The 24721-nt window shown below is 41.2% G+C and overlaps 3 protein-coding genes across 6 annotated transcripts in view; 2 read left to right on the top strand and 1 right to left on the bottom strand.

Annotated features, from left to right (window-relative positions):
• The first annotated feature begins 6858 nt into the window (after nucleotides 1-6858).
• LOC115027238 (tubulin beta-4B chain) lies at nucleotides 6859-10790 on the top strand. Its single transcript, XM_029460437.1, has 7 exons — nucleotides 6859-7013; nucleotides 7214-7322; nucleotides 7875-7985; nucleotides 8460-8704; nucleotides 8801-9123; nucleotides 9354-9698; nucleotides 10084-10790. The coding sequence occupies exons 1-7, from the start codon at nucleotides 6957-6959 to the stop codon at nucleotides 10229-10231; spliced, it is 1338 nt and encodes a 445-aa protein (XP_029316297.1). The 5' UTR covers nucleotides 6859-6956; the 3' UTR covers nucleotides 10232-10790.
• A 4819-nt stretch (nucleotides 10791-15609) lies between these two features.
• Nucleotides 15610-19596, top strand: LOC115027013 (tubulin beta-4B chain-like). Its single transcript, XM_029459976.1, has 7 exons — nucleotides 15610-15769; nucleotides 15971-16079; nucleotides 16633-16743; nucleotides 17331-17575; nucleotides 17672-17994; nucleotides 18225-18569; nucleotides 18956-19596. Exons 1-7 carry the CDS (start codon nucleotides 15713-15715, stop codon nucleotides 19101-19103), a joined length of 1338 nt encoding a protein of 445 aa, XP_029315836.1. The 5' UTR covers nucleotides 15610-15712; the 3' UTR covers nucleotides 19104-19596.
• A 2078-nt stretch (nucleotides 19597-21674) lies between these two features.
• Nucleotides 21675-24721, bottom strand: part of LOC115027012 (zinc finger MYM-type protein 4) — a 30861-nt gene continuing 27814 nt past the window's right edge. For all 4 annotated transcript variants that reach the window (XM_029459973.1, XM_029459972.1, XM_029459971.1 and 1 more), the window contains exon 29: nucleotides 21675-23934. In XM_029459973.1, coding sequence (XP_029315833.1) covers nucleotides 23814-23934 — 121 coding nt within the window. In that variant the 3' untranslated portion in view covers nucleotides 21675-23813. The remainder of the gene's footprint in view (nucleotides 23935-24721) is intronic.

The raw sequence follows: 24721 nt of genomic DNA, 5'->3' as shown, positions 1-24721 counted from the left end.
AATAATCTCCAAGGATCACAGCTGGAGAATTGCAGAGGTTAGTTGAGTCTTGGGGTCAGAAAGTCTCAAACGACCATCAGACGCCGCCGACATCACAAGTTGTTTGGGAGGGTTGCCAGAAAAAAGTCATTGCTGTCAATTAACAAGAAACTAAAGCGCCTACAGTTTGCCAAAAGTTACTGGGACTTTGAATGGGACAGGGTTATATGGTCAGATGAGACCAAACTAGAGCTTTTTGGCAACAAATGTCAAAGGTGGGTTTGGCGTAGACAGAAAGATAGCCATACAGAAAAGCTCCTCATACCCACTGTGAAGTATGGTGGTGGAGCTTTGATGGTGTGGGAAAATGTGTGGGATGAGCTGAAGATGAGAGTCCACAAGCGTCGACCTCTGAATCTGAAGGATCTGGAGAGATCGTGTGGAAGAATGGTCTCAGATCCCGTGCCATGTGTTCACCAACCTCATCAGGCATCACAGGAGAACACTCAGAGCTGTAATCCTGGCAAAAGGAGGCTGCACAAAATATTAAATGAAGGGATGCCAATAATTGTGGCACACATGTTTAGGAGAAAAATATTTATTTAAAGTCAACATATTTTTTTCTTTCAATAATTTTACAAAAGATTTGTGTGAATATTTTGAGTGAAAGGCCAAGACGATAAACAATAAAATACATTTTACAGGCTGTTTTTCAAATCTTTACTAAAGGGGTGCCAATCATTCTGGAGGGCACTGTATCTTTTTGATGGGAAATGTGGGACAGATGAGGAGTCTCACTTTTTCATTGTTTACTCTTTCAACCTAAAGATATTATTTGTTACTATGATGATCCACATGATGGCACTGTTGAATATCTGATTCATTTATTTTTATTTTTTCCCTGAAACCTATTACTAAATATGTTTAAAGCTGTTTTGTTTTTTTATGTAATCTTGATATTCTCTTCTTATGCTCATCTTCATATGTTTTTGTATTACCTATATCTGTTTTGCATGTGCTGCTATTGTTTACCTGATTTGTTTGTATATTATCCATGTGTCAATAAATAAAACAACGTTTCACTGGTCTTCTAAAAGGGGAGAGTGGATGACAAAAGATTGTTATTCAGTAATCAGGAGGAGGATTGTGAGATCGTGGTGGTGAGTATCGCTCAGAGTTTGTTTACATGGCAGCGCAATAACTGGGTTTTTGTCATCTACATTAGATGTAGAAACTAAATCCAGAAGATGGGTAAGTACACCAAAGTCTAGAAAGCCAGAAACCAAAACAAGTTTCTCAGCATTTTAATACTTCGGTTATTAGCAGAAACACACACCTTGTAGAAGTTCAAATGTCTTTATTATCATATTTGCTTACTTATAGATATGCAAGAAAGCGCACTTGCTAACTTATTACATTTGGAAGGAAAAAAACGCAATCTTTGCTTAGTCTATAATCCAAATATGACATTAGAATCATTTACGAGGCAAACAAATAGTCAGACGGTCTCGAGGCTTTCAGAAGTAACCGTGTAGCAGAATGTAAACTACTAGAGAAGAAAGTAAGCTACCGCTAAGGTCTGTCATTCATACGTTAGGAGAGCTAACGTTAATATCAGCTAGCTCGTGGAGTTTCAACAGCTTTATCTTCATAACATAATAAAAACAGAGTATTAAGGCGAATAGTAATCCAAATTAAAACATAAAGAATATTGCCTTTAGAGGAATCTTCAACTTTGTTACTCTCTACTTCTGAAAAAGCTGGAAACAGAGCCATGATGATGGTGTGTCGCATATAAACAGTCGCAGGAACATGACGTCATTTGACGCTTACTAAAATAAAATTACCGATTTATTGATTTATCTCAGATAATATTATCTTTGATTCCATCCATCCATCCATCGTCTACCACTTATCCGGGGTCGGGTCGCGGGGGCAGCAACTCCAGTAAGGAAACCCAAACTTCCCTTCTCCGGGCCACATCGCCCAGCTCCGACAGGAGGATCCCAAGGCGTTCCCAGGCCAGTGAGGAGACATAATCTCTCCACCGAGTCCTGGGTCTTCCCCGGGGTCTTCTCCCAGCTGGACGTGCCTGGAACACCTCCCTAGGGAGGCGCCCAGGTGGCATCCTAGATGCCCGAACCACCTCAACTGGCTCCTTTCAACGTAAAGGAGCAGCGGCTCTACTCCGAGTCTCTCACGGATGGCTGAGCTTCTCACCCTATCTCTAAGGGAGACGCCAGCCACCCATCTGAGAAAACCCATTTTAGCCGCTTGTACCCATGATCTCGTTCTTTCGGTCATGACCCAGCCTTCCTGACCATAGGTGAGGGTAGGAACGAAGATCGACCGGTAGATTGAGAGCTTTGTCTTCTGGCTCAGCTCTCTTTTCATCACAACGGTGCGGTAAAGCGACTGCAGTGCTGCTCCAATTCTCTGGCCAATCTCAACAAGACCCCGAGGTACTTGAGCTCCTTCCCTTGGGGTAAAGGCTCATTCCCGGAGTAGGCAATCTATCGGTTTCCTGCTGAGAGCCATGGCCTCAGATTTTGAGGTGCTGATCCTCATCCCAACCGCTTCACACTCGGCTGCGAACCGATCCAGTGACTGCTGAAGGTCACAGACCAATGATGCCATCAGGACCACGTCATCGGCAAAGAGCAGCGATGAGATCCTCAGGCCACCGAACTGCAACCCCTCTCCTCCACGACTACGCCTCGATATCCTGTCCATGAATATCACGAACAGGATTGGTGATAAAGCGCAGCCCTGGCGGAGGCCAACATTTACTGGGAACGAGTCTGACTTACTGCTGAGTATCCGGACACAACTCTCGCTTTGGGCGTACAGGGATATGATGGCCCTCAGAAGTGACCCCCTCACCCCATACTCCCGCAGCACCTCTCACAGTATCACCCGGGGGACCCGGTCATACGCCTTCTCCAGATCCACAAAACACATGTAGACCGCATGGGCGTACTCCCAGGCCCCCTCCAGGATCCTTGCGAGAGTGAAGAGTTGGTCCGTTGTTCCACGACCAGGACGGAATCCGCATTGTTCCTCTTCAATCAGAGGTTCGACTACCGGCCGAACCCTCCTTTCCAGTACCTTGGAGTAGACTTTACCGGGGAGGCTGAGAAGTGTGATATCCCTGTAATTGGTACACACTCTCTGGTCCCCCTTTCTGAATAGGGGAACCACCACCCCGGTCTGCCAACCCCTAGGCACTGTCCCAGACTTCCACGCAATGTTGACGAGGTGTGTCAACCAAGACAGCCCCTCAACACCCAAAGCCTTCAGCATTTCTGGGCGGATCTCATCAACCCCTGCGGCTTTGCCACTGTGGAGTTGTTTGACTACCTCAGTGACTTCCATCAGGGAAATTGACTATGATCCCCCATCAGCTTCCAGCTCTGCCTCTACCATAGAGGGCGTGTTAGTCGGATTCAGGAGTTCCTCAAAGTGCTCCTTCCACCGCCTGATAACCTTCTCAGTCAAAGTCAGCAGGGTCCCACCCTTGCTGTACACAGCTTGGATGGTTCCCCGCTTCCCCCTCCTGAGGTGCCGGATGGTTTTCCAGAAGCACCTTGGTGCTGACCGAAAGTCCTTCTCCATGATTTATCTCAGATAATATTATCTTTGATTTTAAACGTCTACTGGAAAATGTTTTTTTATTTATTTTCCACACAATATATGAAAAACAGTATTTTTTAATCAATCTCTTTATATTTTTTTGCAAAGTTTACTTTTGACTTATCAATAACTTTCCATTTCAGTTTGGAGGATGCTCCTCTAGATCCAATTTCACCTCACAATGTCATATGTATCTAAAACGTGGGTCTGATCCATACTGTAGAACAGGGTTATCCAACTAAAATTCAAAGCGGTCCAGTTAGAGAACATTTTCTCAAGCAAAGGTCCGGAACATCATAATGTCTAACTTGCGTTATGAATTAGTGTGATATATAGTAAAGTAGCCTGGTAGCTGTATCAACATCTGCACGTCATCAACAACTGACTGTCAAATCAAATAGAGAAAGTAACATTCAAAAACATTTCGACAATATTTAATGTTAACATTGAACTATACAGATTTATAATACTGTAGATATGTATAATGTTCTTCTCGTGCTGCATTTAAACATAACATTGAGAAAATAAATAAAATAGCTTTTGAAAAAGTGTGCATCTTAAAATAAAGTGCTTAATTTTAGAAAAACATAATAAAGTGTAGCAGCATCTTGAGTTTGTCTTTGTTAGCTGTTTCACATCTTTACCTAACAGGTCTTCACAGAACACTTTCTTGTCTTTGTTGAAGAACCGTACATAAACATCAGTGGACTCCTCTACAGCTAAGCCCACACATGGTGCCTTATGAAGGGCTTCATCCAGCACATCCTGGGTTAATGTTTCGCTTTTCTTTGTGGCTGATGATGCTGACATGTATTTCCTCTTCTTTTTGTCTTCTATCAAGTAAACTTTCAGCTACTGGACTCATGCACTCCTTGACAGCCCCTCCATCAGTAAATGTTTTTTTGTGTAGACTCAAAATCCAAGCAACTCTGAGGGAACATTCATGAGCAGGTTGTTAGGCAGTGAAAGAATGAGTCAGGATCCTGGTGGATTGATCATGTTGGGCTCTGTGACCTCAGTTCAGACTTGAATGGGTAAGTTTGGTCAAAAACATTGTGCTTTGTCTCATAGTGGCGTTTCACATTGCCACTTTTAATGGATGGCTTAATTCGCATGCAATTGGTCTGTGAGTCTCCTGAACTGCTAAACCAGTGCCGTAAAAACTAGAAAAGCTGCACCGGTTCAAATAGAAGCTTCCTGTCAAAATGTAAAATCCCTTAATAATTTATTGATTATAGGTCCGGGTTCGTAAAGGTCGGCGTCTGGGTCCGGACTCGGACCGCAGTCCGTCTGTTAGTGACCTGTGCTGTAGAAGATTTAGTGGCTAATGGTATTGTTTAATATTTTTTATCTGCTCAAGGCGCAGTATAACCTTCCAACAAAAAAGGTTTGCATTCCTGGCCAAAGAGGGACATAACACAGGCCTATATTTAGGAGGCTTTGACTGTCCTGAATGGATCGTCAGGGTTATTTTTCTGGCTTACTCAATAGGAATCTCTATTGCAATACAAATGCCAATACATTAAATGTATGTATAATGTATAAAAGTACTGAAAAGGACAGAGTGAAGGCCATATTTTTCTTTGTTGTGATGGATGTTGTACACATGACTCCCCAATACAATTGTTCACAAAGTGTGAGGAATAGGTTTTGATTATGATTTGTACAAACCGCCTTTGAAAGTAAAAGTAATATTGCACCCACTGAATGGGATACATTTTAAAGCTGGATTATTTAATTGAGAAGAAAAACATAGTTTTTTTTGGTAAACATTTTCATTCATAGATGTAAATATCTAATAGTCAGGCCCCACAACAGATTTAAGAGTGACACCTACCAGCAAAATAAATCCCTTAACTGTATGAAGAAACGCCCTTGTGCATCATGGTGAGTTGAATATGTTATAAGGCCCTCCACCACCCTCTTGTGGTGAAGCTACGGCAATTATTTATTAATTCCTCTTCTTCCATGGCGTCATAACCTGTAGGATTAGTTAGATAGCCTAGTTATGGACGGATTATGAGACAATATTCCCCTGATCACAGACTTGCAAAAGGCCCCACCATATGTCCTACATAGGAGCAAGACACACAGACTTTATAGTTTTTATAGTTTTGTGCTTCATAGTCATTATGCACCTCTCTTTGTGGTTCTTTAATGTCTCTATGTAGTTGTTTTGTGTCTCTTTGTGTTTCTGTGTTTCACCTTGTAATTGTTTTGGTCTTTTTGTAATTATTTAATGTCTGTTTTTGTTTCACCCCCTTTGGTAGTCATTTTGATCAGAACTGTATGCATGTCCATGATTGAAAAGAGTACTCACACAGAGTGTTTTGCACTGTGGCACACAGGGTGCAGGGAGCTAGCTTTGAGAAAAGATGCCCATTCCGCTATCATAGCAGGTGTTGTGTTGAATGGCAGTAACCCAGGGCATGAGAAGACCTTGAGAGTTCCTCGGACTGAGAAGATATTATGGTAAAACTTTAGCACCCTGTGTCAGGCTCAGACACCACTGACCAGAGATCTACTGTTCAGCATGCATACACAAGGTAGTCTACAGTTCAGCATGTATACATAATGTAGTGTAAATTCAAATACATGTAAACAGGTACCAAATGAAGACACCAAAGATGAAACTGTGCCAAGAGGCGTGGACACGCCTACCGCACCAACAAAGGCAACGACCAATAAGAAGAAGGGATACTCATATTTTGCTAGGGTGTATATACTGTATGTGAATGCTCATTCGGGGCCTTTTTGTGAAACTGCGAGACAGCTAACTGCATTTCTGTGGTCTGTGGAACAGTGAACCCGATCGGCCCTCATGAGTATAATTTGATCTTTTGTTGCACTTTTGATTTGAATAAATAGTTTGATATTATAAACCAAAGATTCCTGGTCTATCTCTTTACAGATAGAACACGTAACAGTAGGCATATGTGCAGCCATAACTGTTCATCTATCGCCTCAATGTTGCCTTATTTTCTGCAGCAGGGAGGCTCGTGGACTAGAGAAGGAGGCAAAAATTAAATGTTGTTGTGTTTTCATTCAAACCTAAATGTTGCGTACTATACATACAAAGGGAGTGTCTCTGCAGAAACGCTGTTATGCTGCGTTACCAAGAAAACGGAGCAATAGTATTATCCAATCAGAACTCGAAACCACATTTTCTCGACCAATAGGATGTCTGGTGATCTTTGACTGACATGTATTTGGTCCAATCGCATTCATCAGCCGGCATTAGTTTGCAACTCTCCCAGCTCTTAAGTTAGTACGTAACTGGAGCACGACAGTGAAGAAATTTTGTCTTTCTCTATCGTTGTTCGGAAGTTTTAAATACAACCAAAATGAGGGAAATCGTGCACTTGCAGGCCGGCCAGTGTGGAAACCAAATTGGGGCTAAGGTTAGAAATGCTTTAATTTAAAAGTGAAGTTGAAACTCATTTAAAAATGCGTGGATGTTACATTTCGTTTGGGCGGGTTGATATGTTAGCTTACTTAGCAACAACGCTAATGATAGCCACCGACTGGTTTGACCTGACTCGTAAGATTAAGTCATGCTAGTTAGCAGGTATTTTAACCGCTGTGTTTTATTTTCTTCTAGTTCTGGGAGGTAATAAGCGACGAACATGGCATCGACCCGACCGGGACATACCATGGCGACAGCGACCTGCAGCTGGAGCGAATCAACGTGTATTACAACGAGGCATCAGGTAAGATTCACTCTGCTTTGGGTTCTGAGCTACATTTGGGTAATCTAGCTAGTTTATTCGGGATTCAAGGTAAATCAATACCACGCGGAAGGCTTGTTAGTAGGCCTACCGGAGCCACGTAGGGGCGGATAGTTACTGTCGCAGTTACCAAGATACGACAAGACAACAAAACCTCCAGTTGATAATATTGGCCCTAACAAATATTAGGCTTTAAATTATTGTAGTAATTTGAGCCCCAATATAAGCAACTAACTTTGTTTTTTATTTAACTAGACATTAGACCTATATTATCAGAAAATGATAGTCTCTTCGTGGGTTGTCGCTCTTCTGTAACTGTTGTATGAACACTAAACTGTATTTACTTGCCATTATAAAAATAATTCATCTTCCAAAATGTATTTTGCTCAGTTTGGTCATTATTTAAAAGGCACATTTAATTCATCCTAACAAAGGGGAAGAAAGGCGAGCAGGTCTTTGTTTGAGTAATTGATACAGCACTGTGTGTAAATTGCTTCATATCTTTCAATAATTTGTCCTCTTGTGTTTCACTAGGTGGCAAGTATGTCCCCCGTGCAGTGCTGGTGGACTTGGAGCCAGGCACAATGGACTCTGTGAGGTCTGGTCCCTTTGGCCAGATCTTTAGACCAGACAACTTTGTCTTTGGTGAGAATTTTGATTGTGAACAATTCATGTGTTTTAGTTTGGCTTGAAATTGGCATACTGTGACTGTGGGACATTGGTGACTTTGTTGTCGTCTTTGTTTTACTAGTTCAATAAAAGAATGTTGTACATTTCAATTTGTTGTATTTTAGTAGTATATTCAAGTCCGCAGAAAGGCAGTACTAGGTTAGTATGCTTATATACTATATATGTTTATATAGCTCAAATAATTTCGTTTTGATAATATTGCATATTCTCCTCGTATCGTGCAGCCCTAATCTAGAGTCACTCATACTTTTTAACTTTATATCTGTACAATAGTTTTCCTGCAAAAGTAAAGAGCATTCCTCTTTTAGTGTATGCACTGCGAATAAATTGTCTTTGACTTTGCAAGTATGAAACTGTCATAATTCATGTAGATCCAGGAGGTGTTGACACCACAGCCATGATAGAGTTCTGTATTTGTATGCACCACAGGCCAGAGCGGAGCAGGTAATAACTGGGCTAAAGGCCACTACACTGAGGGAGCTGAGCTGGTGGACTCAGTCCTGGATGTGGTGAGAAAGGAGGCGGAGAGCTGCGACTGCCTGCAGGGCTTCCAGCTCACACACTCCCTAGGAGGAGGCACCGGCTCCGGCATGGGCACGCTGCTCATCAGCAAAATCCGAGAGGAGTATCCCGACCGCATCATGAACACTTACAGCGTGGTGCCGTCCCCCAAGGTTCATATAAAACACTGAAATAATGTAACATCAAATATTTATCTCTACTTGCTTCTCCGTGCTCTAATGGTGCTGCCTCGTCTCCCCCAACTCCAGGTGTCAGACACAGTGGTGGAGCCGTACAATGCTACCCTCTCCGTCCACCAGCTGGTGGAGAACACAGATGAGACATTCTGCATTGATAATGAGGCACTGTATGACATCTGCTTCCGCACACTAAAGCTCACCACGCCCACCTACGGCGACCTCAACCACCTCGTCTCAGCCACCATGAGCGGGGTGACCACCTGCCTGCGCTTCCCCGGCCAGCTCAATGCTGATTTGAGGAAACTGGCCGTCAACATGGTGCCCTTCCCCAGGCTGCACTTCTTCATGCCGGGCTTCGCCCCGCTGACTAGCCGAGGCAGCCAGCAGTACAGGTAGAGAGGCAGGAGAGACCCTCAAGTCTTATTTGAATAGAATGATCTTTATTGTCACTATACTGAGATGCAATGACATTTTGCAAGGCTTTTCTCTGTGTGGTTAAATGCAAAACAAATAAATACAAACAATTATAGCAACACAAAAACAAAAGCACCAGTGAAATGAAATGTACACATTTACAACTGCATTTGAAATGAATCCCTAATTGAATCCTCTCTTTCTCCAGGGCATTGACGGTTCCTGAACTCACTCAGCAGATGTTCGACGCCAAGAACATGATGGCTGCCTGCGACCCGCGGCACGGGCGCTACCTCACAGTTGCCGCCATCTTCCGAGGCCGCATGTCCATGAAGGAGGTGGACGAGCAGATGCTGAACGTGCAGAACAAGAACAGCAGCTACTTTGTGGAGTGGATCCCAAACAACGTCAAGACGGCCGTCTGCGACATCCCTCCCCGAGGCCTCAAGATGGCCGCCACCTTTATTGGCAACAGCACGGCCATCCAGGAGCTGTTCAAGCGCATCTCAGAGCAGTTCACTGCCATGTTCCGCCGCAAAGCCTTCCTCCACTGGTGAGCAAAGGAGGGCTGATGTGGGGAGAAGTTTCTGTACTTGTGCTGGCCTCTTCTTACAAGGGCTGCAACTAACGATTATTTTCATTATCAATTCATCTGCAGAATATTCTTTCTAGATTAATAGTTAATAAAATGTCAAATAGTAAAAACAATGTACATCCAAGTTTCTCAAATTCCAAGGTGATGTCTTTGTTAGTCCAAATAATATCACAAAACCTTCGATTTATCAAAATAGTTGGTGGTTTATTTTTCGATGGACTAATCGTTACAGCTCTAGTTGTTGCACACGAACGCTTTCATGCATGAATGTCATTTCATAACCTAAAATCTCTCATAATATAAAACCAATAGACCAAAGCTCATTTGTGTTTACTCGTTTCAGGTACACGGGCGAGGGCATGGATGAGATGGAGTTCACGGAGGCTGAGAGCAACATGAACGACCTGGTGTCCGAGTACCAGCAATACCAGGACGCCACTGCTGAGGAAGAGGGCGAGTTCGAGGAAGAGGGCGAAGAGGACTTGGCCTAGACTGAGCCTCTCCAGCTGCAGAGCTATACAGCCATGGTTGATGGCCACTGCACGCTCAGCTTTTTCTCCAGTACCGCTCTGTAGGAAGATTTACGGTGCTCGGCCGAATCACCGCCCTGCTGCTCCTCTTCACCGTAATTCTGCCACGGAACAAACTTAATTGTTGAAAAGCAATAAACAGGAAGAGTTCAGATTTTGTAAACGTAACATAGAAACAAATTCTCACCTATCTTTTTGATGTGAAATGTGGGACAGATGTGGAGTCTCACTTTTTCTGCTCTTTCAACCTAAAGATATTATTTGTTACTATGGTGATCCACATGATGGCACTGTTGAATATCTGATTAATTTATTTTTTCCCTGAAACCTATTACTAAATATGTTTATAGCTGTTTTGTTTTTTTATGTAATCCTGATATTCTCTTATGCTCATCTTCATATGTTTTTGTATTACCTATATCTGTTTTGCATGTGCTGCTATTGTTTACCTGATTTGTTTGTATATTATCCATGTGTCAATAAATAAAACAACGTTTCACTGGTCTTCTCAAAAAACCGACTTGTAAGAGAGTGCTCGTTCTTTCGGTCATGACCCAGCCGTCAATACGATAGGTGAGGGTAGAAACGAAGATCGTCGGTAGATTGAGAGCTTTGCCTTCTGGCTCAGCTTTCTCTTCGTCACGACGGTGCGGTAAAGCGAATGTAATACCGCCCCCGATTCTCCGGCCAATCTCTCGCTCCATCGTCCCCTCACTCGCGAACAAGACCCCGAGGTACTTTAACTCCTTCACTTGGGGTAAGGGCTCATTCCCTACCCGGAGTAGGCAATCCACCGTTTTCCTGCTGAGAAACGAACAGGATCGGTGATAAAGCGCACCCCCTAGGCACTGTCCCAGACTTCCACGCAATGTTGACGAGGTGTGTCAACCAAGATAGCCCCTCAACACCCAAAGCCTTCAGCATTTCTGGACGGATCTCATCAACCCCTGCGGCTTTGCCACTGTGGAGTTGTTTGACTACCTCAGTGACTTCCATCAGGGAAATTGACGATGATCCCCATCAGCTTCCAGCTCTGCCTCAACCATAGAGGGCGTGTTAGTCGGATTCAGGAGTTCCTCAAAGTGCTCCTTCCACCGTCTGATAACCTTCTCAAAGTCAGCAGGGTCCCACCCTTGCTGTACACAGCTTGGATGGTTCCCCGCTTCCCCCTCCTGAGGTGCCGGGTGGTTTTCCAGAAGCACCTTGGTGCCGACCGAAAGTCCTTCTCCATGATTTATCTCAGATAATTTATTTTCCACACAATATATGAAAAACAGTATTTTTTAATCAATCTCTTTATATTTTTTTGCAAAGTTTACTTTTGACTTATCAATAACTTTCCATTTCAGTTTGGAGGATCCTCCTCTAGATCCAATTTCACCTCACAATGTCCTATATATCTAAAACGTGGGTCTGATCCATACTGTAGAACAGGGTTATCCAACTAAAATTCAAAGCGGTCCAATTAGAGAACATTTTTCATCTTAAAATAAAGTGCTTAATTTTAGAAAAACTAAATAAAGTGTAGCAGCATCTTGAGTTTGTCTTTGTTAGCTGTTTCACATCTTTACCTAACAGGTCTTCACAGAACACTTTCTTGTCTTTGTTGAAGAACCGTACATAAACATCAGTGGACTCCTCTACAGCTAAGCCCACACATGGTGCCTTATGGAGCTTTGTCTCATAGTGGCGTTTCACATTGCCACTTTTAATGGATGGCTTAACTCGCATGCAATTGGTCTGTGAGTCTCCTGAACTGCTAAACCAGTGCCGTAAAAACTAGAAAAGCTGCACCGGTTCAAATAAAAGCTTCCTGTCAAAATGTAAAATCCCTTAATAATTTATTGATTATAGGTCCGGGTCCGTAAAGGTCGGCGTCTGGGTCCGGACTCGGACCGCAGTCCGTCTGTTAGTGACCTGTGCTGTAGAACATTTAGTGGCTAATGGTATTGTTCAATATTTTTTATCTGCTCAAGGCGCAGTATAACCTTCCAACAAAAAAGGTTTGCATTCCTGGCCAAAGAGGGACATAACACAGGCCTATATTTAGGAGGCTTTGACTGTCCTGAATGGATCGTCAGGGTTATTTTTCTGGCTTACTCAATAGGAATCTCTATTGCAATACAAATGCCAATACATTAAATGTATGTATAATGTATAAAAGTACTGAAAAGGACAGAGTGAAGGCCATATTTTTCTTTGTTGTGATGGATGTTGTACACATGACTCCCCAATACAATTGTTCACAAAGTGTGAGGAATAGGTTTTGATTATGATTTGTACAAACCGCCTTTGAAAGTAAAAGTAATATTGCACCCACTGAATGGGATACATTTTAAAGCTGGATTATTTAATTGAGAAGAAAAACATAGTTTTTTTTGGTAAACATTTTCATTCATAGATGTAAATATCTAATAGTCAGGCCCCACAACAGATTTAAGAGTGACACCTACCAGCAAAATAAATCCCTTAACTGTATGAAGAAACGCCCTTGTGCATCATGGTGAGTTGAATATGTTATAAGGCCCTCCACCACCCTCTTGTGGTGAAGCTACAGCAATTATTTATTAATTCCTCTTCTTCCATGGCGTCATAACCTGTAGGATTAGTTAGATAGCCTAGTTATGGGCGCATTATGAGACAATATTCCCCTGAGCACAGACTTGCAAAAGGTCCCACCATATGTCCTACATAGGAGCAAGACACACAGACTTTATAGTTTTGTGCTTCATAGTCATTATGCACCTCTCTGTGGGTTTGTGTCTCTTTGTGGTTCTTTAATGTCTCTATGTAGTTGTTTTGTGTCTCTTTGTGTTTCTGTGTTTCCCCTTGTAATTGTTTTGGTCTTTTTGTAATTATTTAATGTCTGTTTTTGTTTCACCCCCTTTGGTAGTCATTTTGCATCTCTTTGTAGTTGTTTTGTATCTCTTTGTAGTCATTTCGAGTCTGTTTGAAGGTTGCTTGTGTCTCTTTGTAGTCATGCTTTGTCTTTGTGTGGTTGTCCATTTTCTAGTTTTGAGTTTCTGTTTGTCTCTTTACAGCTTTTTTGCATCTGTTTGCAGTTGTTTTGGTCTCTTTGTAGTAGTTGTGTGTATCTTTGTGGTCATTTTTAATCTTCCTGTTATTTTGCAGGAGAAGGCCAGTGGGCCTCCTGACACTTTGGCCTCTCAGTAATCCATCCATGAGTTAGATAGAATTGCAGCCCAAAGTGCTTCACAGCAAAAATATAACAATTAGTACAAGATTAGACAGAATAAGAGCATTTATGTCATGATCGTGATTTTTGTATATCCTGTTTTATTTTAAAGTGTTCACTCCCCCTTATGTCATGTCTAGTTGTACTTTCTGTCTGTGTGTTTTCCCTCTGTGATTGTTGATTTGTTCCTCCTGTGTCCGTTCACCTTGCCCTTGTGTTTTAGCTTCTCTCCCCAGCGGTGTCTCGTTCCACTCGTTTAGTGTCTGTGTCTATATGCCTGTCTTTCCCAGTGTTCCTTGTCAGATCGTCATCTAAGTGTCACCCTTGCAGATGTCTCCTTGTGCTTCATCGTGCTTCATCGTGCTTCATCGTGCTTCCTGTGTCATCCTGGTTTGTCTTTTCAGTTTTACTTTCTACCTTTTTGTTATTTTGTAAGCTTTTTGGAATAAAGCCCTCTTTTTGTTGATCTGCCGTCTTGCATTTGAGTCCTCACCTTTTCCCCACCATGACAATTTACAGTACAGTAATCACAGTGTAGATGTAAATGAGTCTGAAGTACCATTATAAAAATAGCCAAATTAAAATAACATTGGAATTCATGCCTAGTTTCCCTTTCTGTGCCGTACTTAACGAGCCTACTACCGGGAAATCACATTCATCACACCATTCTTGTAAATGTTTTAAACTGTCAGAGCCATATTTAGAAAGCATAAGATCAACAATGAACACATTTCTTACTAAACTGGCTCTGTTGAAAGGATTTTCATCCGACCGTCCTAACTTGGCACACTTCCCCTCATGTGAAGATATGCGCAAAGATGCCCCCCGAATGTGAGGAAACATTACCCAAGAACAGAGCCGACATATAAACACTGCAGCAGCAGTTTAAGAACCGCTTTCAAGATTTCCACGCCACGCAGCCATGCATCGCGTTATCCACTGACCTCCTCTCTGCTGCTATCAGCGAGCAGCCCCCTGTTGCAGCTTGAAATGTGTGAACTGCAGTCAGACCCCTTCTTTCTAACAAAGCGTCAGGAGAGGGGAATTTCCTTTCGGAGACTGCTACCCGAGTCCTGCTTTCCACTCCTCAGGGATTTTGCGCTCTCAATGGTCAGCATGTTTGGCCGCACATACATCTGCGAGAGCAGCTTCTCTACAATGAAGCACGTCAAGTCGAGGGAGAGAAACAGACTGACAGATGAGACGCTGTTCCATCTCATGCAGATCAGATGTACAAATGTTGATATTGACATTCAGTGTATTGTGCACCAGCAGGAGAGGCCACAAGTATCATTAAGATGTATAGCTGGCTGATCCAGCTGTGGGGGAGGATCAGCTGACTTGGAGAACTATGCATGCTTGTTTTATGTAATGGAATATGAGGGACGAGTAGAAATACAATACAAATATGAATACTAGTTGTTAAACTCAGTGTTGGTGTTTGTTTACATTGAGTTATGATTTTTTGAGGCTCCATTTGCATATGAAATAAAATATCACTCAGGAATGCAGATCTGTTTATGTGTAAAGCTAATTAATAATATAATTAAATGAGTTGAAGAATTAGGACTACTAAATGCATTTGAATATGAAAAATAGAAAGTTCCATAGTCCTGTTGTAATACAGAGAGAGCTGTGGAAACATGATGAAAAATAGAAATTGGTACAATAAACATTCATTGCCTGTATATATTTAGTTATTTTCATTAAATTAGTCGCTATAGTTGGCTATTTAAATGATGAGATTATAGTATCCTACTAATGGAAGTGTATGGTCACAAAGTGGACCTCTGGTAGTGAGGACACATTTTTTGTGGCCCTCCCTATCAAAGTTGCCCAGGCCTGGCCTATCGCCTCAATGTTGCCTTATTTTCTGCAGCAGGGAGGCTCGTGGACTAGAGATGGAGGCAAAAATGAAAATTATTGTAAGATCTGTCGTGTTTTCATTTAAACCTAAATGTTGCGTACTATACATACAAAGGGAGTGTCTCTGCAGAAACGCTGTTATGTTGCGTTACCAAGGCAACTGAGCAATAGTATTATCCAGTCAGAACTCGAAACCACGTTTTCTCGACCAATAGGATGTCTGGTGATCTTTGACTGACATGTATTTGGTCCAATCGCATTCATCAGCCGGCAGTAGTTTGCAACGCTCCCAGTTCTTAAGTTAGTACGTAACTGGAGCACGACAGTGAAGAAATTTTGTCTTTCTCTATCGTTGTTCGGAAGTTTTAAATACAACCAAAATGAGGGAAATCGTGCACTTGCAGGCCGGCCAGTGTGGAAACCAAATTGGAGCTAAGGTTAGAAATGCTTTAATTTAAAAGTGAAGTTGAAACTCATTTAAAAATGCGTGGATGTTACATTTCGTTTGGGCGGGCTGATATGTTAGCTTACTTAGCAACAACGCTAATGATAGCCACCGACTGATTTGACCTGACTCGTAAGATTAAGTCATGCTAGTTAGCAGGTATTTTAACCGCTGTGTTTTATTTTTCTTCTAGTTCTGGGAGGTAATAAGCGACGAACATGGCATCGACCCGTCAGGGACATACCATGGCGACAGCGACCTGCAGCTGGAGCGAATCAACGTGTATTACAACGAGGCATCAGGTAAGATTCACTCTGCTTTGGGTTCTGAGCTACATTTGGGTAATCTAGCTAGTTTATTCGGGATTCAAGGTAAATCAATACCACGCGGAAGGCTTGTTAGTAGGCCTACCGGAGCCACGTAGGGGCGGATAGTTACTGTCGCAGTTACCAAGATACGACAAGACAACAAAACCTCCAGTTGATGATATTGGCCCTAACAAATATTAGGCTTTAAATTATTGTAGTAATATGAGCCCCAATATAAGCAACTAACTTTGTTTTTTATTTAACTAGACATTAGACCTTATATTATCAGAAAATGATAGTCTCTTCGTGGGTTGTCGCTCTTCTGTAACTGTTGTATGAACACTAAACTGTATTTACTTGCCATTATAAAAATAATTCATCTTCCAAAATGTATTTTGCTCAGTTTGGTCATTATTTAAAAGGCACATTTAATTCATCCTAACAAAGGGGAAGAAAGGCGAGCAGGTCTTTGTTTGAGTAATTGATACAGCACTGTGTGTAAATTGCTTCATATCTTTCAATAATTTGTCCTCTTGTGTTTCACTAGGTGGCAAGTATGTCCCCCGTGCAGTGCTGGTGGACTTGGAGCCAGGCACAATGGACTCTGTGAGGTCTGGTCCCTTTGGCCAGATCTTTAGACCAGACAACTTTGTCTTTGGTGAGAATTTTGATTGTGAACAATTCATGTGTTTTAGTTTGGCTTGAAATTGGCATACTGTGACTAAGCATCTAGAGTAGGTCTGCACAATATATTGTGTATTTGTTCGTCATCGCGATGCCAACATATGCGATAAACGCATTGCGAAATACTGCGATATTGCACTCGAGGATGTTTTGAGGGACATTGGTGACTTTGTTGTCGTCTTTGTTTTACTAGTTCAATAAAAGAATGTTGTACATTTCAATTTGTTGTATTTTAGTAGTATATTCAAGTCCGCAGAAAGGCAGTACTAGGTTAGTATGCTTATATACTATATATGTTTATATAGCTCAAATAATTTCGTTTTGATAATATTGCATATTCTCCTCGTATCGTGCAGCCCTAATCTAGAGTCACTCATACTTTTTAACTTTATATCTGTACAATAGTTTTCCTGCAAAAGTAAAGAGCATTCCTCTTTTAGTGTATGCACTGCGAATAAATTGTCTTTGACTTTGCAAGTATGAAACTGTCATAATTCATGTAGATCCAGGAGGTGTTGACACCACAGCCATGATAGAGTTCTGTATTTGTATGCACCACAGGCCAGAGCGGAGCAGGTAATAACTGGGCTAAAGGCCACTACACTGAGGGAGCTGAGCTGGTGGACTCAGTCCTGGATGTGGTGAGAAAGGAGGCGGAGAGCTGCGACTGCCTGCAGGGCTTCCAGCTCACACACTCCCTAGGAGGAGGCACCGGCTCCGGCATGGGCACGCTGCTCATCAGCAAAATCCGAGAGGAGTATCCCGACCGCATCATGAACACTTACAGCGTGGTGCCGTCCCCCAAGGTTCATATAAAACACTGAAATAATGTAACATCAAATATTTATCTCTACTTGCTTCTCCGTGCTCTAATGGTGCTGCCTCGTCTCCCCCAACTCCAGGTGTCAGACACAGTGGTGGAGCCGTACAATGCTACCCTCTCCGTCCACCAGCTGGTGGAGAACACAGATGAGACATTCTGCATTGATAATGAGGCACTGTATGACATCTGCTTCCGCACACTAAAGCTCACCACGCCCACCTACGGTGACCTCAACCACCTCGTCTCAGCCACCATGAGCGGGGTGACCACCTGCCTGCGCTTCCCCGGCCAGCTCAATGCTGATTTGAGGAAACTGGCCGTCAACATGGTGCCCTTCCCCAGGCTGCACTTCTTCATGCCGGGCTTCGCCCCGCTGACTAGCCGAGGCAGCCAGCAGTACAGGTAGAGAGGCAGGAGAGACCCTCAAGTCTTATTTGAATAGAATGATCTTTATTGTCACTATACTGAGATGCAATGACATTTTGCAAGGCTTTTCTCTGTGTGGTTAAATGCAAAACAAATAAATACAAACAATTATAGCAACACAAAAACAAAAGCACCAGTGAAATGAAATGTACACATTTACAACTGCATTTGAAATGAATCCCTAATTGAATCCTCTCTTTCTCCAGGGCATTGACGGTTCCTGAACTCACTCAGCAGATGTTCGACGCCAAGAACATGATGGCTGCCTGCGACCCGCGGCACGGGCGCTACCTCACAGTTGCCGCCATCTTCCGAGGCCGCATGTCCATGAAGGAGGTGGACGAGCAGATGCTGAACGTGCAGAACAAGAACAGCAGCTACTTTGTGGAGTGGATCCCAAACAACGTCAAGACGGCCGTCTGCGACATCCCTCCCCGAGGCCTCAAGATGGCCGCCACCTTTATTGGCAACAGCACGGCCATCCAGGAGCTGTTCAAGCGCATCTCAGAGCAGTTCACTGCCATGTTCCGCCGCAAAGCCTTCCTCCACTGGTGAGCAAAGGAGGGCTGATGTGGGGAGAAGTTTCTGTACTTGTGCTGGCCTCTTCTTACAAGGGCTGCAACTAACGATTATTTTCATTATCAATTCATCTGCAGAATATTCTTTCTAGATTAATAGTTAATAAAATGTCAAATAGTAAAAACAATGTACATCCAAGTTTCTCAAATTCCAAGGTGATGTCTTTGTTAGTCCAAATAATATCTACAAAACCTTCGATTTATCAAAATAGTTGGTGGTTTATTTTTCGATGGACTAATCGTTACAGCTCTAGTTGTTGCACACGAACGCTTTCATGCATGAATGTCATTTCATAACCTAAAATCTCTCATAATATAAAACCAATAGACCAAAGCTCATTTGTGTTTACTCGTTTCAGGTACACGGGCGAGGGCATGGATGAGATGGAGTTCACGGAGGCTGAGAGCAACATGAACGACCTGGTGTCCGAGTACCAGCAATACCAGGACGCCACTGCTGAGGAAGAGGGCGAGTTCGAGGAAGAGGGCGAAGAGGACTTGGCCTAGACTCCTACCACGGCCTTTTTCTCACTGCAACAGTTAGTTAGGGCTTGGTCAATATGGTTCATATAAGTCATTGTAGAATTTTTGATGATTGGCTTTCAATCGTTTTGACAACAATTAAAAGTAATTTTGATTCTGCTGAAAGTCACAATGAAAACATTGATATCTTGTCCAGCCTTGTTTTTTATATGTTGTCTGTTCTGTTTTCACACGTTCTTTTTCCTGTTCCTTTTTCCTGTTTCTTGTGTTCTCTTTTTCAAGCTGCAGGTTTTATTTAAGATAAAAGAACAAAACACTGACCAGTTCAGGGCACTCCTTCCTGAATTAGAAAATTAGTCCATTTGATATGGAGCATAGTTCTTTAGGATAAAACAACACCTTGCAATAACTCTCAGGTACTGGTCACTGCTGCAATACTGCTGGTGTTCTTGTAATGGGATGTCGTTGACATCAAATGTAGAGATGTTTTTGAATAAAGATTTATGGTTTGGTGCTACATTGTGTGGTTAACTGACTGAACTGAACTATTACAGATGTTTTTATTACTGAAGTTATAAAGTGTTCATGTATTAGCTTGATTAAACCTGCAACCCTTTGGCTCAGTGTCTCAGTACATGGGGGACATTTAAATGGCAGGTGCTGTAAGACTGAGCAGCATGAAGTCACAGGGAACACGTTTTAATGTTAACTGCATGTTTAAAAGCACAAACAAATGTGGCTATTACATCCATATCTTATATCTAGAGTACATGTTTATGCCAATGTCCTTATGATCTCTATGCAAAATGACTGATGGAAGTGTCAAAGGAAGTATCTGGCAGATCTGATAACATCCAACATCCTTACTCACTCCATCAGATTACTGACAACTTTCCTTCCACACATCAAACTGCACAAACTCCTTTGGATTGCACACAAATAACATTTAAGTCTTGTTCGACCTACATAAGAGCTGGTCCTTTGGAAGTAAATAAAATACTTGATTGCTCATTCTGAAATTGAATTTATGGGAAATATTTGTGTTGACTGAAGAGAGACGTTTCCATATCGGTGGAAAAGAGAAAATGGTTGAACATTTGGAGTTGAGAGATTGGAGTCTGCTGATCCCTCTTTAGATGTCCTCAGAAGATAACATTCAGACTTGCTGCCCAAATTACAATGCAGGATATTTTACCTAATAGATATCATGAAACTTCCCCAGTTGATTTCTCACATTAAGACAATTCATTTTTGTATTACAACTTTTCTAAAATGTTATGTTTGAATATGCAAATGAGGCTTTACCTAATGCTAACGTTTGATGAATTTAGGAGAAATCTAAAGACAAAGTATCATAAACATCTTAATGTGTATGTTGGATGTTTTCTGTCCACTAGTCTGAAAGAAGACATGTTATTGAAGCCCAAACCTTCAAATTAAACATGCATGAAAAACATGCTTCTGCCTTTAGTGTCTCGCCAAATGAACTGCCAATGCATAACTTTTGCATAAGATATCAGCAGTCATGTGGAACCATCACCTGTTCACTGCAGCAGAAGGAAAAGATAACACACAGATACAACTTCCTCTTCCTATTACCTTTGTTCACATTTGTGGATGGTAACTTACAGAAGGCAAAGTGTAAGATCAGGGGAAGTTGAAAGAAATAAGTCAGAAATATCTGATCATTGAATAATTGGACATTTATATGTTGTGTTTTTCCATGTTGAATCATAAAAGGGTAAATTGAGATAACTAGAGCTATGCCAATAACTAGCATATGAGTCTATTCGGCCCTTTCAAGCTCTGTCTTTTCTTTATTTTTTATTATTCAACTGCAAAGACATATTTCTGGTCCAATAGAAAATGATCACTTAAACAAAAGCCAAAGGCAAGACCAAACATTTCATAGCCTATATTTATAAAATAATTCTACAAACACAAAATCACATCTGAACATTATTTTACACTTTAATAAAACATCGAATGGCACAACAGCAATAACATGTAGATCTGGTGTCTCTGTGTGAACTCTGTGTTTTCTCCTCCAAGCTCCTCCTGACTCTCAGTCTGTGGCGGAGCAGAGCTCTGACCTCTGACCTCTGACCTCTGACCTCAGACTGCCTACAGGCCAGTTCAAGTCCATTCATTTTCAATACTCTTCTTCAGAAAGTTCAACTATATTCTCAAAATAAAAATCTTCCTCCCCTTATTTGTTGTTGTTATTCTAATTATTTTCATTAATTCGATTAATCTGTTGATTATTTTCTAGATTAATCTTTTGGTTTATAAAATGTTATAAAATAGTGAAACATGTCCATCTTAGTTTCTTTAAGTACAATGATGTGTTAAAATGTCTAGTTTTGTCCGTTTAAAACTTTAAGATATTCACTTAAATATTTCCATATTTGAGGCTGAAAACAGCATTTTCTGACATTTTAAAGATTTATGGATTATTTAAATAGCTGGCGATAATTTTTTTAAAGCTCGATTCGTCGATGAATTATTTATCTATCCCTCATAAACGGATTAATTCCCTTAATAAATATAATTCTGACATAAACTGAAAGTAAAAGTGAGACACAGTCAGTCAAGAACTTTACACATTTTATGAATGAATGTTTAAAAACTGCACAAACTGCAATTACACTCTCAACGTCACATTGCATTTCAGTCATGCCTTCATTATAAGTGCTTTGCCTTGCAAACGAGTAGAGAAAGGAATATGATGATTTCTTAATACTCAATGGAAATACAGCATTTTGTGCATGACAATAAAATCAGCTGTGGAGCTTCAGACAGCAGCGGTGATATTCAAACAGAACTATTTCCTTTGCACCAGCAGTGTGTTGTTTAAAGAAATTATCCAACATTTACAGAACACTTTGTTTGAAATGTATTACCCTCAGTAACCATGGTGAATGCTTAACGATAGCAGAGAGCACTGAGGAAGAGATCTGGGCTGGTCTCATTTTTCATTTTCATCTTTACACTGAAACATAGATACAAAACATGAACATGAGGATAAAGTAAAGGCACGTTGGCCTGCATGATAAAATACAATAACAGCTGAAACAACAAAATAGATCCAAGTAGTATTTCAGCATACATGGTGTTACCACATGGCATTGTGGGTAGTGAAGTCATTAATACCATAAAATGAACAAATGATAATGTTTTCATAAAAAAATCAATTCTGAACCAATAAGATATTTCCTAAAACAAAAAGAAGAAAAATTAAAATGATCATCCAAAGTTCTATGAAATGAAAGTCACTGACATCACATGTGCATTATAAGATGTACAGGCATTAATGTTCAGCACGTCCACATGATGGGGTAACATCTCTTTGATAAGCGGTGTGGCGTGGTTGAGCATTTTGGATGGATGAATAATAACAAAATTAGCACTGCTGACACAGCAATAAATATCTTTAGGCACATCTTCATAATACTTGTTATTGATTGTATGTATGGCTAACACAAACCCTAATAACCATTAGTTATACTACAGGAAACAGAGGTTGGTGTGCTGTATGCCTATTATCCAAACTTGACATTTTTAATTTTTCAAATTAGAGAACAAAGGCTAGTGGAAGATAAAAAGAACAAGAGGAGAGAAGAATATTGTCAAGGTTAGAAAGCGGACACAGATATAGGAATACATACAGGGAGGAGAGGTCCCATTGTAATTATAATAACGGTTACACTCTCATTCACAACAACGGTGAGGCCGTTCTAAATATTCTAAAATCAATCAAGGTGGTCTGTAAATGCGGCTCAGCTTCATGGTTTAGATTTAGATTATATGCACTGCAAAAAAGTGATGTGTGGGTCATGATCTACTCCCTCACTTTACCTCCAGAGGGAATAGGTGTGTGAGGGAACCCTGGAGGGAAAAACGAGAGAAGGGAAATAAGGCCACGCAGGATGACGAATATAAAAAGGGTACAACATAATATCAGATAATTAGATAATAATAAAACGGACAACAAAAAGATGAGAGGCACTGTGAGTCTCCTCTATTATAACAAGAAGGGTTACACTGACATACAATATACTAACATATTCAGTAAGATAATGGCTTTTATTTAAATGTCAACCTGTAATGTGATATAATACATATTTAATGTTTCATTTATCAAAACTACACTGGGTGTTTGTGGGAAGTGCTTCTGCTCAAAATGTCTTTGATTTAGATTTAGGTAACATTTTAAAAGCAATCCTTAAATACCATTATCAGCCTTTAAAACTCTGTACAAGTAAACACTCCTCATACTGCAATGTGCTGATGCAAGGAGGGGCAACAACGATGACACAGCTCATTTAAACCCGTTAATGAAGGATGTAAACTCTCGTCCCACCTCGACTGCTCTCACACGCAAGTTGCTGCTCACACAAGTCTCTTTCTGAAATAAAAAAGTTCATGTGATGGGCTCGGCATGAGCCATTACTGATAAAAATAAACCTGCCACATGGTGCTCAATGATGGGCATGAATATCAGTGCGGTGGGACATGATGGGACATGATGAGAAAAGAAGATCACGCACTTTGAATGTTCTTAAAATGTGTCTCTTTGTGTCTTTTCATTGTGTCTTTGTTCTTTCTCTCCGTTTCAAACACCTGTCAGCCTCCTTCTGAATGACTGACGGGCGTGCAGGCAGCTGGAGTTCACTGTGAACTGGCAGCGGAGAAGTTTTCTGTTGCAGAGAAGATCCTCCGCAGAGCTCCTCATCACTGTAACGTGGCTGAGGCTGCCTGCTGTTCCCGGGGAACCTCTCTGACGGCCAAGATGCGTGAGAGCATGCTCTGTAGAGTGGCGCTCTCCAGTGGCTGAGAGGTGTACCAGTGGGAACTGTTGAGTCACAAATGCACATTTAAATACAAATATTTCTTCTTACAGTATTAACATAAAGCACAATAAGGACAGAAGGTAATATTTTCACTTCCATTGTGTAGTCTTAACATTCTGTAAACTTATTTGAATTGTAACACCTATAAATCTAAATCTAATCTATTTTGTGTGAAGAAACAAACAGTTTATATTTTGTTTTCCCTTCACAATTCAGAAAGAACTTATAATAGATACAACACAGAAACTCTAGCTCATGTAGGAAAGTATGCAGATGTACATACACTGAACTGTAAACACATATTCTCACTTTCAGTGTGTCTGTGTGTGTGTCTTTGTGGTTTTTATGGTGTGTGAAGGATTGAATAACTGCCAGGTTAAAAATGACCCTTAGACAATCTTTGTATCTTTGTATCTTTGTATCTTTGTAGTGTAAAGCTTCCAAAAAACATTATTATTCCTTTTATTCTAGAATGCCTAACAACATGGGCGTAATTTAAACAGTCTTTTATTTAATACGCATAAGTGGTAGGGACGGTGCCTACCACTATAATAATAATAATTGCATAATGCGTTTCCATCGGCTCTATGAAGGGTTAATGTCTCATGTTCCAACAGGATGTGAAATAGAGTTTTTTATTGGTGTTTGTTTGCTTTGGTCCCGCCTCAACATGCAGCAATGTGATTGCTGGAGTGAATTTTGGATACCTTAGGTAGTATCTATAGCCTACTTAGCTAACAGTAACAGATGCTGTGTGCTATTAATGTTACTTATGACTTGGGGAACAAC

Source organism: Cottoperca gobio, chromosome 22 (genome assembly GCF_900634415.1).
Source record: "Cottoperca gobio chromosome 22, fCotGob3.1, whole genome shotgun sequence".
In the NCBI taxonomy this organism is placed as follows: Eukaryota; Metazoa; Chordata; class Actinopteri; order Perciformes; family Bovichtidae; genus Cottoperca; species Cottoperca gobio.
The sequence above is the reverse complement of the archived record's forward strand: the minus strand, read 5'-3'. Positions and strand labels throughout refer to the sequence as shown.